We start from the raw sequence: 14,929 nt of genomic DNA, 5'->3' as shown, positions 1-14,929 counted from the left end.
CTTCGAAGGAACGTCTCCCAAGTTGTTCTGGCCGGAGACTTTGATATACTCTTTGCCAGGAGCTGAATTAAATCAGATGTTAACTCTGGTGGTGGCAATAAAGTCGGAGATGCCCTGTGAACCTGAGCTGCTATTGTTTGCAGGAATGAATGATCACCTGCACGCGATGGGACTTCTTGAGCAACTAAAGGGCGATGAAATTCCGACATCGAGGAAGATATGGGAAGCCATTCAGGCGTTGTTTGCGGCGATGAGTGAAGTGCAAGAGAGTGTTGTCTCGAGATTTGGGTCCAAGACGAAGGTGGTGTTTACCACATCCCCTGGATACGCGAATATGCCACCCGCCCTACAGTTCGTGTACGCGGTCTTGATCCTGATAGCAGAAGGGAATGAATGGCGGATTCTAATGGCAGCCCCCAATCGGGAGTTGGAGCCATCGAACCTGAGGCTTCGCAAGTCAGAATTGGCGGCGGCATGGGCGGACATATCTCATGCACTGAGGGGCTTTTATGGACTAGCCGACATCCTGATCGTATTAGACGAGGTGCTCTTGCTAGAGATATCGAACTTTGCCAGGCAACTCAAGTTCAGCCCAGTCATCGGGGACGATCACCCGGCGATAAGCAAATTAACGGCCAGCTTGTGGTTTCGGAGTATGGATGTGAAGATCACAAACTCCACCAGCAAGTCTAGAGGTCCCAGTAACGAGAGAAGAAATGTGGCCGAAACGGAAAAGCAATTAGAATCGATGAAATATCGTTTGACTCAAGAGAATGGCTGGTGGCCAATTTTGACACCAAGGCTGGAGAACGCCACGAACAAGACAAGGGAGGGTCAACTGCATGTAGCACTGACGGAATACAAAAAGCTGGATCCTACGACACCATCACCACTGTCAGTGGACACGCCTGGAGACAAGAGGAGTGGACCCGTCGAGGACCGATTTAAGAAAATTCTCGAGAGAAGGAGACATGAGTCAGAAGAAGAGAGTATGGATGAAACTCTCAGTGAAGCCGGTGAAGACATGGAAGTGGGGAATACGCCTGAACCAGGGCCATCAGGGGAGGAGCTCACCACTCAAGAGCTGTTGAAAGACTTGAGCGAGGATACGGCCACCCCACCCCTGAATCCGTCCCCCCGGAAGAATCTGGAATTGCCATTGGCAAGTGAAACCTTCAATATGGGGATGATACTCTTGAGCTCGGAGGAAAGGAACACTTTCGAAGGGAACAGGGACATATTCCTGGGATCCCTGAAGGACGATGCTTGGCAGGAGTTCTTGGAAGAATTCAATCAAGAAGTGGGCAGCGAGACGACGCTGGACAAATTCAAGGAGGAACTGTGGGACACAGTCGTAAGATTTGGAGAACCGCTTCTGATAGGAACGGGCCTGGATGAGAAGGCGAGAAAAGAGCTACTGAGCAAGCTGGTAGAGCTGAGAAATTCACGATCGAAGACTAGAGAAGAAAAATGTGAGGACAGCTCTACTCGGAGACAAAAAACTGTAGATAAAATGGTTGATGATATAAAAAGGGATAAGGTTGGGACTAGTAATATGATTAAAAGTACTAATATCCTTAAGGCTCGAGCAGGGGGGAGGCAAGAGTTGGAAGGAGTGGATGGAGAGGTCGAATCAGTGATGGTAGCCACAACACCCTCAAGTAGAGATGTGAAGACTCGCAAGAGGAAGAGAGAAATGGAAGGATTGGGTAGTCCTTCAGTGGATGCTGTTTTGGAAGGAAACTTGAGAGAGACGGCGCCCATGATTTTGGCTCGATGCAAGACGGCGGCATACAAGAGCAGCTCGGAGCTCAGAAGACCACTTGAAGTAGAGAGGGAAATAGAGGTTTCCACCAGTTGGACATCGGAGGAAGACTTCAAGCCTCAGAAGATAAACGTGAAGAGAGGTTCAACGAACGGACAGACATGGGAAGTAGATGTCGGCAAAGAATGGATCTCGAAGGCACACCAGGCCACGGGCAAGCGAGTGACAAGTGATCCATTGGAGAGGAACAAGACGAGGAACACCTCCCGGACGTGGTGGGTGGCCCTTGAAACATTGAAAGAAATGGAGGACTGCTGGAAGAAGTTGGACAGTGGAGTAGCTCGCAAGCGACGCAATTGGGCCACCCAGCAAAAGGCCGAGGTTAATAAAATAGAAATGGCAAATCATCTGAAGAGGTCCTGGCAGAGTTTATTGAAGGATCATTTTGAAGAAGCAATGAGGACACCCTCACCAGCACCACCATTAATGGCGAATCCCTTCGTTAGAACTGCAGGACAATTAATGTTCACCTGGAGTCTGGTGGGGATAGAGTTGGAAACGCTGACCTCGTATGACAGGCTGAAGTTGGGAAGCAAGAAGCTAGATGTGTATCAGGCACTGATGCAACACGTAGCCAGGGATAATTCAGGCTTGAGCCTGGCTAGAAGAAAGGACGCCACGTGTTTCTTGAGATGGATAATGTCGATGATGTCTGATAGCACCATCCTGGCATGCCAACAGAGAGCAAGCGTAAGCAAAACCATGGAAAAAAGAGTCTCAACGGTCATCTTGAACCTGTATCAGAGCACAGGAAGAGAAAAGGAAGAGGTTTCCAGACTATCCCTAGAGAACCATAGGAAGCTAGACGAGGTACGGAGGTTTTATAATAAGAAGTTCGAAGAAGAACATGATGTTCACCGTAACCTGGCCTCGTCAGAGCAGTACTCGAGGCTCAGCGAGAAGGGGGAATACCAATATGTGTCTGGAGTGATGGGAATGGCCTACAACCCCTTCTTAGACTCGGAAGCTGGAGGCGCCCACAGGAACCATGAGGTAGCGGAGCTACTGAAGTTTTGGACAGAAAGAATAATGGAAATAGACGCGATGGAAAAAGAGGGGCCGAGCCTGGGCCTGATTCTTGAGAAAACACCAGAGGTGGTGAGCATACCGCGTTCAAACAAGAGAGTTGAAGTGAACATGGGCGATGGAAATGGCTTGTTAACCACGAACTTGGGAGTGGTATGGAAGCTATTAAGACCCTCCTGGTGTCCACATCCCCACGCGAGTCTGATCGAGGAAACCACCGAGCGAGTGAGGTTAGCACCAACGGAAGATGAAGATCTGGCAAAGTTGAGTGTGCTGCATAAGCTAATTTCACCTCAGATGCAAGAGCCAGGCGAAAAGACGAGTAATCCCGGGTCAGCAAAGAAATTGGAGCCGGGTAGCTGTCTGGATTCGACGTGTGGAAACGGAGAGCACACCTGCGATGGACGGTCATGCGTTAGAATACTGTCATTTCAAAAAGAAGACCTGGTCACTTGGTTCGAAGACATAACAGAAAGGGAGAAAAGTGAAGTGCAAATAGTAGCGGAGTGTTACGCGAGAACCACGGTGAATATAGCGACAGCTCTCGGATTCTTCTCGAGAATGTGTAGTCTGCAGTCACTGGAAAGACTAGAATCTGAACATCATTTAGTGACGGCGTTGAGCGTAGAATCATGGCCCGGGGTGTTGCAGGTGACTCAAAAACACATCCGGAGCTGGAAGGTTGGTCTCCAGGCGGAAATGGGATTTCCCATGAGCGAAGCTTATGGCTTGCCATTGAACGCGAAATCGCTGATAGGGTCAATGATGGCCAACTTGTGCGTAAGTCACTACCCACTGCACATGGTGATGGTGGAAGCATCCAGCCAGAGAGTACTGGTGGACAAGGCCTTCTCAGTGCCCAAGTGCGTGAGGTTGGCTCGGATATCGCATCACTCGCACAAGTTGTTGAGAAAAATCAGAGGGACAGTACCAAAAGAATTGAGAGATGACTTAAGTGAAATCTGGGGAGAAGAACTTTTGAAGTTGGAGAGAGAGAACACAAGCGATCACGAGAGACAAAACGTGATCGGAAAACCTGTGGGAAGTGCTCCAAACCTGGAAGATAACGACACGATGCATGAGAAAATGATGGAGCTTGAGCCTCTTATGGAAACCTCGGGGGAACGTAACCTCAGGAGCATTGAAATCACCCATGGAGAATGCCCATGCCACTGTTTAGCGCAAACGGTGTGGTATCCAGATCACAAGAACCTTTGCCTGGTGTGGGATATGGAAGAAATCCGGTCGATCGGACTACCGGATCACCGACAAAAGGTGACGATCTTGGTAGTGAGTACGATCTTGGCTCTGAGATGGATAGAAGAGAATATAACGAAGTATCGGGAAGCGGGGACGCCAACGGCAGAGTCAATATACGCGATAGACTACAGTAGGAGACTCGAGTTGTTTGAGACTGCGTGCAAGGTATTCGCCATACCAACGGAAGTCAGACATGTCTGGAGCCGTTTGAGGTACTTCCCATGGTTTCGGGCGACGCTGACGTCCTGGTTGTACATGACAACGAAAGATCACATGAGAAAACATCAAAAGGAGTATCGACAGTTCCAGGCCGAGATTGGGCCGGAAGCTTTCAAGAGACCCCTGTTAACCCATCGTAATGCAATCACGACAGGATGGAAGAGAGTGGGTAAAATGTCTAGAGACAATACCAAGGCGAGGGAATCGATACTAGAGGAGGACCTGGCGAAGAACGTGAGCTTGAGCCTGCACAACTCCTTTTGTTTGAACCGGGAATCCAGGGTGAAGGCACTACCCAACCAAGCAAAGAGGTTGCAAGAGCAAAGAGAATGGATGCGTTCCTACGAGCAGCTGAAGGCTTGGGAGGAGATTGTGATTAGCTCCGATGATGAAGAGGAACTGTTGAGACAGTTTGCCGTATCTAGTACTTCAGGGTGTAGTACCTCCAAGGCGAAGAGTACGAGATGAGTGGGTGGTTCGTATGGATCTTGAGTCTTGAGAGGGGAAAGGGGGCTTGAGCGTGGATCCGGGTGAAACTTGGATTCACGAAAAAGAAGTTTTAACAAAGCAAATATTGTTATTAATATACTATATTTATTATATAAATCAAAATGCTGCATGACAATTTCCTAATTGAATAGGACAAAAGAAATTTTAAATGATTGGCTTGGAAAGCAAGAATTCAAGGGTGCAGGTGTGTGCAGATTTTGATTGCTGTTTAGCGATAGTGTGAAAATTTTACATGGCTGTGAATTTTGGGGTGTAGATAAGCTTAAGTCTGCTGCAAACTTCTGTAAATGACCACTGGCACTGTATCTTGAGTAACACTCGGTTTTCTGGGACTCACTGGCAGAAGACAGCACGCAATGAGGACATCGATCTCGAGTCCGGGGAGTATGTGCCAGTCGGTCATATTTGGAAGTTTGACCTTGAGAGAAGCAAAAAGCACTTAATTTTGGAGTGAAATTTAATTTTTCAAAATTTCGAATGGAACCTGTCATGCACGATTTTCTCGCGATAACTGAAAATCAGAAAAGAGAAGTCAGAACGATCGAGTGACAATCGCGGGAAAGTTGCTAGAAAAATCAGTGGGAAATTGCTATTCGCAATTTCAGTAGCAATAATAATCGAGAGTAGAGCTGTCCCATCTGAAACAGAGACGAGCGCATTCCCACGAACTGGATTGTTGTGACTGGAGTACTATTATTAACTGGACCAGAGTGAACCTTCGTTGGAAAGGTGGACAGCTAGAGTGTCCCAATGGTTCACGAGAACTCACAGTCTAGAGTAAAAAACTTGTTTTGTTGTTAAAACTGACGGACATTAAACTCATCTTAGTTACTTTATTGATTCTTGAGTTGCTTACCGACTTATTTACTTCCTGGTTCTTGAGAGTGCTACAATGTGAGTCCTAATTTAAATTTCTAGAGTGTGTTTTATGATCGTTATGTTGAGGTAAGGCGAGTTTTAGGTTGATCCATCTGAAATGGATCAAAGTTCCACTGTCTAATAAAAAGTAACTTAACGGATTGTTCCAACCCGGTTTTTAACGGCGTTCATGTATTTTGGGTATCTAGAGACCTGAGTATGGGGACGTTATTAATTCTAGAGTGGGGGATATTTTAGTAGTAGCCTTTAAGCTGTAACGGGTCGTAGTCTCATGTCACAAGCGAACCGAATTGGCTCCGACTGATTTGAGGTACAAAAACACAAGAGATAGTGTCCCTGACTCTTGAGCCAATGGTTATAGGGCCTATTTTTCTTAAGCCTCATGTGTGACTGCAGTAGACGAATGTTACAACTTTTCAGCTTTCTGGAGATGTCCTGAGTTGAAATCAATTAACATCTAAATTCATTTTCAGATCATGAGGAGCTAGGAGTTAAGGGAAAGGGTTGATCCATCTTCGATGGAGATGATAATTTCATCTACTGAATGAAAACAATAGTAATATAATGAAAAAGTAGTAGCGCTGTTTTTAGGAGTTACCTGGGGATACTGAGACGCAGCCATGAGCTCACTAATTTGGCCTATAATTAAAATAATTAGAGCGTTCTGATCGAAGCCGGAAACAGTAACGTTTTTGTCGACCCGATGTTAGAAAGACCAACAAAAGAACTGGCTTTGACAGAGACGGTGAGAAGCATGTATAGCTGTGTTTAGACGCTAGCCAATCGTTTTAGAACCTAGCTTTATTTTCCGTCGATATGTACTTCCGGGGGAATATTACAACTTTTAACTTTCAAAAAAAAGTGTTTTTTTTACTGCCTATTTAGCTGTTGCACGGGCACTCGCAGTGATACCCGCTTCGTACTACACAAACAACAAACACATTTTGAAAAAAGTTACGAACGGTTCAATTTTTTTGTAGTTTTTCATGATAATGGTCGGTAAACTCTGTGCCACTTGCACACAAATCGGCTATCCGTATATTCTATTTATTTTTTTAACAGACATTAATGGGAATAAACAGCATGAAATACACTTATACAATTGGAGATATTCAATCGGCAGTCAAAACTGTTCCTTTTGATAATCGAAAAACTTTAAAATTTGATACTATGGCTTTCTGTGAGGAGAGTTACCTGTTTTTGGTCAAGCCGATCGAGCTGTATCTGATTTGAGCTGATCAAAGAAGAGAGTCTTTGCATGGCTCAAGAATGTAGAAAATAAGACATTTATTCGAAAACTTCGAACTTACTTAAATCTGGTTCAGGCAGTAAAGACAACCCTAATTTTATTTAGGTAAAATGAAACATAAGATGAGGACCTCTAGTAGATTAGCAAGTTTCCTTATCTCATATGACTATAGTCGATATGCTTTTGTTGTATGTGAAGAGGGTAGCATTATAATGATATCGTTATATAGAGGTTGAAATGATCTGGTCCATGAACGTTCAATATTTTTAGTGGTTGGTTTCGGATTGAATTTTTAGTAGAATGTCTTGTTATGAAATCACATCAGATTCTCGTTTACTCCTGTTTCTGTTCAGATGTTTCAACGATTTTTTCTCTTGAGTGTTTTTTTTTCGTTTTCTGCAATTTTGGCAATATCAAAATTCGATTTGAAGTTTTTATTCGTAATGAAATCTTTTAATTTTTCAAATTCAATTCTTTCAAAACAACACCAGTCTTTGCTTCAAACTGTTCATTTTTGCCCAGAATAGCCAGTTTTCAAGTGAACTGTATCTTTAGTTTTGGAATGACATCAATTTTCTGAAATGTGAATGACTCAACTTATAAGGAGCAACAACACCTCGTTCGCCTGCTTATCCCCTGCTAAAAAACCTAAAATTTTACCCCGCCTTTTCCCTTCCTTTCAGAACGAATCCATTAGATGGGGTGTGAGACTATGCCCACAAAATCTTCCTTAGACCATGGAATGCAGGATCGTGAGGCCCTGCAGCTTGTGCTGGAAAATTTATCGATGATTGGATTGAATTCTACGTTGTTTGAAAAGGATGCGCACCCAAGTATATCAGAAGACAATGATCAAATACAGATAGAAAGACGCCGAGTTAGTGCAAATATTACCGAAAACATCCCCGTGCCGTCGTCTGAACATGTAGCTGAAATTGTTGGTAAACAAGGTGAGTTTTCAAAATTTTAATATGATGAGTCATCAGTAAAATGATTAAGTTGAAATGGCTGTTGTAAATAACATTTTTAAATTGATGTTTTATCGTCATTTAGAGTAGTTTATTGTAAAAATCCTGACGATGCACATAGTTGCGAAAACGTTTGAAATTTACTTTTTAGCAAAAATTTCTTCGAAATGGCTTTCTATGTTAAGGCTGCAAAATCAAAGCACTCAGGAATAAAACAAACACCTACATCAAAACTCCCGGAAGAGGAGACGAACCGGTGTTCATTATCACTGGAAGACGCGAGGATGTCGATATGGCTAAGTCCGAGATTTTGCAAGCGTCGGAACATTTCTCCAACATCCGAGCGCAAAGAAAAGGAGTCGCGCCACCACCAATTCAGCCGGGGCAGATAACTAAAACAGTAAGCCTAGCTTACTTGTTTCATATCTTTAATCCACCTGATATGATATTTTTAACGGTAGAGCCATGCCTACTATGAATTTAAAACATCTAATTTCTTAATTATATTACTTTGCAATAGTTTCTTGGTAACAGATAAATAAAGTATCCTCAAGTTACAGCATGAGACTTTTTCCTCTTATAAACTAATTGGCTCTCCGCAAAGGTATATAGGTGTAATGTATTCAATTTTAGATCCGAGTTCCTTATCGAGTTGTTGGACTTGTAGTGGGACCCAAAGGTCAAACCATCAAGCAAATTCAGCTCAAAACTCAGACTTATATAGTTACTCCCAGCAGAGAGCGAGATCCGGTGTTTGAAATAACTGGACTTCCTGAAAGTGTCGAGCAGGCTCGTATAGAAATTTCTAATTATATTGCTGCAAGAACTGGGACTTTTATTGACTCAGAAAAGAAAGCGATTGCTCCAGCTGTCTCTGTTGCTAATACTTGGAACGGGGAGAGATGTGTCAGTTATGCCAAAGAATCTGTCATGCCAGAAGAGATAAATGAATTTCTTGAAGAAATTTTCTCTGGTGGACCAAACGGCCGATCTCCGATTGTAAAACACGACAAAAAACGAAATAGCCTGGATGCCTTAAGTGGTGACCACGGTCAACCGGAATCGGCCAGTGCACATGGCTTGAATGACCAATATGCCATGTGGAATCATGGGTTTGGTGGCAATCTGAAATCTGTGCTTCCCATGAACTCTTCAGTTTGTAGCGATATCATGCAAACGGGTTGCGTGTCCAACGACCCATCATCTTCTGGGTCATCAAGTGCTTACTCATCATTCAGCTTCGAAGCCTCGCCTCTTGTGCGGTCGTCTAGTTACCCGGTCTCCGTCAATAGTTCGGAGGTCGCTAACGTTGCTAATGAAGTCGCAGCAGCTGCCAGAAAAGCTTCAGACAATCAGCTGCCAAATGTGCACGAATCTGCATCTAGTTCAGTTGCGTTGCACGCCCAGCAATGGGCACCTGCTATGACCGCTGGTGGCTCAGTGGTCGATCCTCATTTTGTACCGATGACTTCGTCCATTGCAAACCCAATCGGGACTTATGTGCTAAATGGTGTGAATAATGCTAATCGTGGTATGGACGGTGCCGCTGCTCGTTTGCCAGTACCTCTAATGCCGGTGCTAGGAGTACCCGACGAGGCGATCAAAAATTGTGTGATATGTAAAACTAACGGAATCTCAGCTGCGCTTGTACCTTGTGGTCACAATCTGTTCTGCTACGACTGTGTAAGCTCACTCGTGCAATCTAATAACTCCTATTGCCCTGTTTGTCATCAGCCCGCTGACCATGCGCTTCGAATTCTGCAGTAAATTGCGCAGAAGAGGAGTATTTACGCGTGCAAGCATGAACGATCATTCACCAGAACTAATCTTCGTTGACTAGATGGTTATCATGGAGATCATTGAACAGTCCTTGGACATCTTAAGTTGTTTGTTGTCATGTTTGTATATAGCTAGCTGAACAACTTATTTTACTACAACTTTGTACGAAATTACTAACAAAATTTGTAAAATACTAATTTGATAGATCATAGATGTTTTGACGTCCGTGAATTGTGGGTGAGTTTGTTTGTATTTAGTTTCATTATAAATGTTCTCAGCGGAGTGGAAACAGCGGTATTATAAAGCCTAATCGGTGGTGCAGTTTTTTTTTACTTAACGAGAGTAATAAGATAAATGTTATGGTTTTTACATAGATTTTATCATAGAGTTCTTTATTTTCATACATAGCCACTATGTTAAACTATTGGATGTTCGATTTTCTCTTGAAAATATTTTTAATGAAAGGGATACAAAACTGAATTTTGGAGATCAGTGTGTTTCATCAGGAGAAAATGGAAATCTCGCCAGGCATTGCAACTTATTTTTATTGAGAAGCTGCACGTAACATATTTCGGTGTCACCAAATAGTCTATATTACCAGTGCTAACGTTCAATTTTAAATGTCAAAATGTGTATTTTGTGCAAATTATTTTAATTTAGAGCAAATTATTATCTGTTTTAGTTTATCACTTTCTGTTCTCTGATTCGAGCGAAGATATCCTGTATTGAATCCTGCAATTTTGACAGCACTGATTAAAGTGAAATAAATTTAAATTTAAAGGGCTCTGCTTTTACTAAGGTGTTCATTTTTTCTTTTGCTACCTCTTTGCGTTCGTTTAACATATTGCTTAATAGCCTAGCATCATAACTTTTATTTTATCCTCAAAATGATATTATTTGATGATCTTACAATTTTCCTTCTCAGCTATCAATTATTCTCAGAGTTATATATCAAATGTATTAGTTTTCTTTTCATAGACATATATTTATGGAAATGTTATTAATCCTTGTTAAATTGAAAAATTCAGTAGATTCTATTCTCGGCGATGCAAAAAAAAAGCATATTTCCTGGATTATACTGTGACAAAATTTGTGAGCACCGAAATCATATCAATCCTTGCTAGGCTCTAGTTTCAGAGCTGATGAAAAAGGCAATCTGAAAACTTTCTTTAATTTTTCTTAGTCAAAAAAGACCGCATAATGTTTCAGTGCTCACATTTTAGTAGTGCTGGAAACTTATGTTTTTGTATGACTCGTCTTCGCTAGTGCGCTGAATTCAGAACTGATCTCAGTTATAGTCAATATTTTACAGCCTATTATTTTGTCGCGTTTAGTTTTTGTTTTCTTTCCTTCAAAGAGTTGTTATTCATTTCCACAAGATGAGCAGTTAATGCAGTTGTAAGGATTCGCTTTTCACCTTTGCCACTTTAAAGTTTCTAATTTGGAAGGACTATGTGTTGCCATAAAGGTTTATCGAAATGTTTATGCGTATGTATTCAAATGTCACTTAACGTTTTCAATACATTTTTCAAATCAACTTTTTTTTAGCGAATTACAGGTGGACATGTAAAAAGATATAAATAAGGTCGTCAAAATATGCTGAATGCACATAAAACATCTGCAAAACAATTTAAAGGAAAAAAAAGCGCTCATTTGAATACGTGGTCTAGACAATTTTAGGAGGGTGACTTGTCGAAAAGCTTTTAGGTCTGAAGTCCCGTCGTAAAGATTAAAATTGAGATATTTTGAAACTGACATTTCGGCTAAGATAGCCGCTTGATGTGCAATTTATTCAGAATGTTGCGACTTCGGCAATGACTGCAGTAAGGCATGAGGGTCTTTAACGAAAGTTCCTCTTTGATAAGAACATGTATTATGAAAGTGTATGGGATCGGATTTTTGGACGCTTTGGAATTTTTTTTTATAAATCGAAAGGTCCCCTGCATGAGCGGCTACGCTCAATTTTTTTCCACACGAAAATTTATGATCCTCGGGGAAGACAAAACTGTGACTGATTTTTATCACACTTCTTGACTTTTCTCAAGTACTCTCCCGAATCTGAAATTTTGAGTTGGAAACAGAATGTTTCTTGAAGCTCCCCTGTATTAGCAGCTACAACAATTTTTTCGCACGAAAAATTACGGCCTTCGGAAAAGTCAAGTTTTTTATTTCAATCGAAAAGATGGATTGTGGAAAGCTCACCTGCATCAGCAGCTGCGTCGAAAGCTTTTAAACTGTTTCGCGCTAAGTGTAATTTGGCAATTCCAAGTTGCATAGAACATTCAATAATTGATTTTTGCATTGACGTCCACCCACTTTTTGCATTGACGTCGGCTAAGTGTTCGAGCGGTGAAACTAAAAGCTTAATTATTACTGGTGGTTGTCTTTTTCGACTGCTTCTGAAATGATTTTAGATTTTTTCCCAAAACAAAACTTTACATTTTGTTTTTTTTCCGATTCAATGGCCACTCGGTAAAAGAACTGGGAAAAAAATAAAACTGATTGTTGTTGTTTTTTCAACTTTTTTTATTGAAACTTTTTCCATTTTTTTTTTTCAAAAATTTTTTTTAAGATTTTTTCATCTTACTGGTTTTTCAACATGTAGACTTTTCTCAAATGTATTTAAAATGTAATAAGTTTCTTCACTCTGGACTGATTCGTGAAATATCGTTAGGAATTCTCAAGCTAGTTGGGAAACAATATGCAGAGTCATTAATTGAAGCCTAAAAATTGTTTCATAATGAAATTAAAAATGTGAAAAATGAAGTTTAAAAAATCACAGAAATTTTCGCACAGTTTATAGACAGTTTTTCACAGCGTTTTTTGAATGCGTTGTATCTAAATGCGTAATTGTCAAATTTTTCTGCAATAGGTTGCCCTGAATCTGTTTCAGTCTCAACTCTTAAAACAACTGTCGGCTAGTTCACCAGCCGTCGATCGTTTATTTTTCTCGCAGTTTTTTTTCGACCGTTGAAAAATTTAAAATTGTCCACGCGAAATTAGGTACCACATTTATTAAACCTTATAGATCAAAGTTGATTCGAACAATTGTGATTTGAACAAGTTTTTGAAAAAATTCAATAGTTGACTGCATTTTCAAGAAAATATATCTAAACTTGTGGAGTTTTAGTCCAATTTAGGGAAAGTAAAGCTAAGAGGTCTTAGACGGATTTTTTTTGTTTAAGCAGTAAAAAACCCTTTTTTACTCAAGGAGACTAAATTTTAAAATTTATTTTAGGACATTTTGGCTGTGAAAAAATTTTGAAAAGCTAAACAACTGTTCTGCAGAACAAAAACTAGAAGAAATTTCCGGGAAGATTTTCAGGAGTAACTTTTCTGATTTTTTTTTGCATCAAACTAGTCTAACATTTGCAAGTAAATTCAGAAATAAATGGGAATTTTTTAATACATTTTTTATGGAAGTCGTCGGAACACTCTGTGCAACTTGCACAGCAACCAGCTATCCATGTTAAGTTTTGTTTTCTGTTTACAATCAACTGTGAAAAACGAAATAGGTTTTTAGTATGGCAAATAACGATATACATTTAAACAATCGTGTTTAAAATCTTTACAATGAATGCCACACAAAAACACTACGACGAGCACATTTGCTCTTGATGTAACACCCTAGGAAAACTGATAGTAATCATCTGACTAATTACTTAAATTTTTTTTTGATTTGTAAAGCGAAATCCGCAAAAGTGTAAGCAAACCTGTTATTTAAGAAATGCTTTCAAAACTTGAAGTTTTGTTTTTCTTTTCTTAGTCTATGTATTGTGAGTAAAATAGTTGGAAAAGACTGTCGTGGGTTATCTGGCTCTATGAATGTTGCTAGATACTTTTGAAATCTGCCAAAATAGTTTTTTCCTCTATTTTGACTATTCTGTTTGTTTTTGAGGAAGACAAGTTTTTTGTGTCGAAGCTCATTGCTTTTGTTTCCGCTCTAGACCGCTTCAAAGGCTAAGTTGAAGTCTTTTTCTTGAAATTTGGTCAATGGCAGCAAGCATAGAAGACCTTCTTGTTGTTTCGACTTTCGTAACGAAAGTAACGGAATGTTTGTGCTCGGTGTAGACTTTTTTCAGACAAATTTCGACTTTTTAGCTAGCCATTTTTGACAATTTTTTGTATCAATCAAAAGTTATTGTTATCTTGAGCTTTAACTTGAAAAATATTTCACCTGTGATCTTTTTTCTTAACGTTATGGGGTTTTATTGATTGCCAATTTGGGACAATTAACGCGCGATCTAGATATGGCGCTTGGGCTGGTTTCACAAAAAAAAATCTCAAATTAAAAAAAAAACTTTTTATTTTATTACATTTAATTTTTTCAGTTTTTTTCATGTTATTACTTCTCCATAGACTTTAAAAGGCAGTCGGAATATTCAGGGCTTCGCCCTGATACGAGCAGTCTTGTTTTATTTGCTTTTGCTCAATAAAGCTTTATAATTTTCTACTAGTAATCCATTTGCGCATTTCCAGTCTCTTCGACAACGAGTCAGCTTGAACGTTTTTTTTTGTAAATTGAAATCGGTTCAATTGGTTTTGTAATTTCCCTATAAAAATAAAGTAAACATTTTTTTTAAATAATCATAAATCGTATAAAGGTAACTAACTAATCATAAATATTTGAAAAAAAAAACAAATTTGAAATTGTGATTGATAGGAACATATTTTGACTTAGTAAAAATATATTGGACGTTTTTCAGGTATAAGTTTTCCGGCTCAACTTTTAAGCTGCTTCTGTTTTTCCTCATATTCATTTTTTGTTAACTGCAACCTGTTCTGAGTTTCATTTAAATTTTTGCTTTCCGTTTCTTATTTGGGTTTCAAGTATTTCTTACTTAGCAATCTAATTCTATTAGTAAACCAATCTTTTTTATTGTAAACATTGACTAGTTTTTTTAGTCAGACACATTTAGAAGATATCAGAAAGAAGTTGATGCTTCAATAACCTCGCTGTTTTTAGTAATCCGTTAGATTTACTGAGACGAGCAAAAAAGTGAAGGACTAGGGTTAGTGTTAGACGAAAAAGATCATTCTAAGAGGAAAACGATCCTTCCCATCTCAAAACCTAAAACAAAGTTCCGACTCATCTCTAAAGAAGAATCTCGACTATCGTAGACACACTAAGCGTTTTGTTTCCAGCTACTTTTCTCAAATTGCGTAATGAAAATTTAGTGTAGTGATCTTCCAATGATATAAATGAAGAAATTT

The 14,929-nt window shown here is 40.1% G+C and overlaps 1 protein-coding gene across 1 annotated transcript; it reads left to right on the top strand.

Moving 5' to 3' along the window:
- Positions 1–7,557: 7,557 nt before the first annotated feature.
- LOC134851406 (RNA-binding protein MEX3B-like) lies at positions 7,558–11,252 on the top strand. Its single transcript, XM_063867473.1, has 3 exons — positions 7,558–7,918; positions 8,122–8,336; positions 8,570–11,252. The coding sequence occupies exons 1-3, from the start codon at positions 7,666–7,668 to the stop codon at positions 9,701–9,703; spliced, it is 1,602 nt and encodes a 533-aa protein (XP_063723543.1). The 5' UTR covers positions 7,558–7,665; the 3' UTR covers positions 9,704–11,252.
- Positions 11,253–14,929: the final 3,677 nt, after the last annotated feature.

The sequence above is a fragment of the Symsagittifera roscoffensis genome, chromosome 7 (assembly GCF_963678635.1).
Source record: "Symsagittifera roscoffensis chromosome 7, txSymRosc1.1, whole genome shotgun sequence".
NCBI lineage: Eukaryota > Metazoa > Xenacoelomorpha > Acoela > Convolutidae > Symsagittifera > Symsagittifera roscoffensis.
Note: the sequence above shows the minus strand (reverse complement) of the source record. Positions and strands in the feature narration are given on the sequence as shown.